Source organism: Lottia gigantea, assembly GCF_000327385.1.
Source record: "Lottia gigantea unplaced genomic scaffold LOTGIsca_781, whole genome shotgun sequence".
In the NCBI taxonomy this organism is placed as follows: Eukaryota; Metazoa; Mollusca; class Gastropoda; family Lottiidae; genus Lottia; species Lottia gigantea.
In genome coordinates, this window is record NW_008710605.1 from 15,739 (window position 1) to 17,938 (window position 2,200).

Sequence of the window (2,200 nt, forward strand, 5' to 3'; positions counted from 1 at the left end):
AAAAATGTCTGTCTCCAGGTCGAAATTATGGCTATGCAAAATACGCAACAAAAGAAGATGCAATGAGAGCAATACAGAGTTTACATGGTCAGAATTTAGCTGGTCAGAGAATTAAAGTTTTAGAAGCTGAACCACCTAAATCTGGGGAAGGAGATGACCCTCATGATCATAATGGTATGAAAAAACTCAAATATGAGGAATCCAGGAGCATGGTAAGTGTTGGCATAGCTTTTTACATGTCAGCATTTATGGATTTTTTTTTTTTTTTTTAAATGTATATAGACCAATAGATCTTATTCAGGCCTCACCCATAAAGCATCAGCCATATTGCATTCAGAAGAAGGCTCATAACGCAGACACATAGATAAATCATATTTTGGTCTCAAAAACATAAGTTGTTCCTCTAAACTCAGTAATAATGATCACAGTTTACCATCAAAATTTGAGACTTCCAATCCATGGGAATCTATAATTATCAACGTGCGAGAAATGTCATTTTGACGTCATGTGTATACAGTAGACTCAATCATCCTTGTCTCACTTCGTTTATGCACAGCTGCATAGGATGATGATTTGGTGTTAAAAGACTTAACCAATTTTCTCGCTGTTGATCAGATGTTACATTTCCTTTTTCTTATTGGACATCACCATCTCTAATGATGTAATTTGTGGTATAAACCTCGCATTTGCTGGTTCCAAAAACACATCTTGAGACTGGCAAAGACCTTAGTAGCCCCTTTGTATTTTAAGACCAAGCCTGTTTTGTATTCTAAGACCAAGCCTGTTTTGTATTCTAAGACCAAGACTGTTTTGTATTCTAAGACCAAGCCTGTTTTGTATTCTAAGACCAAGCCTGTTTTGTATTCTAAGACCAAGTCTGTTTTGTATTTTAAGACCAAGCTTGTTTTGTATTCTAAGACCAAGCCTGTTTTGTATTCTAAGACAAAGTCTGTTTTGTATTCAAAGACAAAGTCTGTTTTGTATTCTAAGACCAAGCCTGTTTTGTATTCTAAGACCAAGACTGTTTTGTATTCTAAGACCAAGTCTGTTTTGTATTCTAAGACCAAGCCTGTTTTGTATTCTAAGACAAAGTCTGTTTTGTATTCTAAGACCAAGCCTGTTTTGTATTCTAAGACAAAGTCTGTTTTGTATTCTAAGACCAAGCCTGTTTTGTATTCTAAGATCAAGCCTGTTTGTATTCTAAGACCAAGCCTGTTTTGTATTCTAAGACCAAGCCTGTTTTGTATTTTAAGACCAAGCTTGTTTTGTATTCTAAGACCAAGCCTGTTTTGTATTCTAAGACAAAGTCTGTTTTGTATTCAAAGACAAAGTCTGTTTTGTATTCTAAGACCAAGCCTGTTTTGTATTCTAAGACCAAGACTGTTTTGTATTCTAAGACCAAGTCTGTTTTGTATTCTAAGACCAAGCCTGTTTTGTATTCTAAGACAAAGTCTGTTTTGTATTCTAAGACCAAGCCTGTTTTGTATTCTAAGACAAAGTCTGTTTTGTATTCTAAGACAAAATCTGTTTTGTATTCTAAGACCAAGTCTGTTTTGTATTCTAAGACCAAGCCTGTTTTGTATTCTAAGACAAAGTCTGTTTTGTATTCTAAGACAAAGTCTGTTTTGTATTCTAAGACAAAGTCTGTTTTGTATTCTAAGACCAAACCTCTTTTGTATTCTAAGACGATGCCTCTTTTGTATTCTAAGACCCAGTCTGTTTTGTTTACAGCAAACCTCGAAAGGAAATAAACAATTTATGCCGAGATAGAAAAAAGATGGACTGACAACAGAAATATTCTGATAAATTACCAAGATAAATGTAGGATAGAGATGACTGCCATATTTTATGAATTAAACTCATATTTTTTAATTTTATTCATTAAAATTTTGACGTCTGTTTTCAAATTTACTGTTAGTTTTAATGTAATGAAACAGGGAGGGGAAGGGCAAAAAACCCAGCAAGCTTCGAAAGGAAACAGACAAGATACAAATATTTTTTGGTCCACCTTGCTTTGTTTAAAGAGGCAGTACGAAAAATTTTCATTATCCAAAACGTGGTAAATTATACCTGAAAGTATTTCTGAAAACTTCAAACTACAAAATAGTCCCTGTAAACATGTGTCACCAACTTTCAAATTACATCCAATGACTGTTGATAACATATAACAAGTCTGAAAACTTTGACAGAATGTTGTTGG

At 33.9% G+C, this 2,200-nt stretch overlaps 3 protein-coding genes across 3 annotated transcripts; 2 read left to right on the forward strand and 1 right to left on the reverse strand.

The window, feature by feature from the left end:
- Positions 1–8: 8 nt before the first annotated feature.
- Positions 9–158, forward strand: LOTGIDRAFT_100393 (hypothetical protein; the record flags this gene model as incomplete). Its single annotated transcript, XM_009066622.1, has 1 exon — positions 9–158. A coding segment is annotated over one exon (150 nt), but the record flags the coding sequence as incomplete, so codon positions are not given.
- A 608-nt stretch (positions 159–766) lies between these two features.
- Positions 767–1,204, forward strand: LOTGIDRAFT_146356 (hypothetical protein; the record flags this gene model as incomplete). The annotated part of the gene is made up of 1 exon (XM_009066623.1): positions 767–1,204. A coding segment is annotated over one exon (438 nt), but the record flags the coding sequence as incomplete, so codon positions are not given.
- A 115-nt stretch (positions 1,205–1,319) lies between these two features.
- LOTGIDRAFT_146350 (hypothetical protein) lies at positions 1,320–1,709 on the reverse strand (the record flags this gene model as incomplete). Its single annotated transcript, XM_009066624.1, has 1 exon — positions 1,320–1,709. A coding segment is annotated over one exon (390 nt), but the record flags the coding sequence as incomplete, so codon positions are not given.
- Between the last annotated feature and the right edge of the window lie 491 nt (positions 1,710–2,200).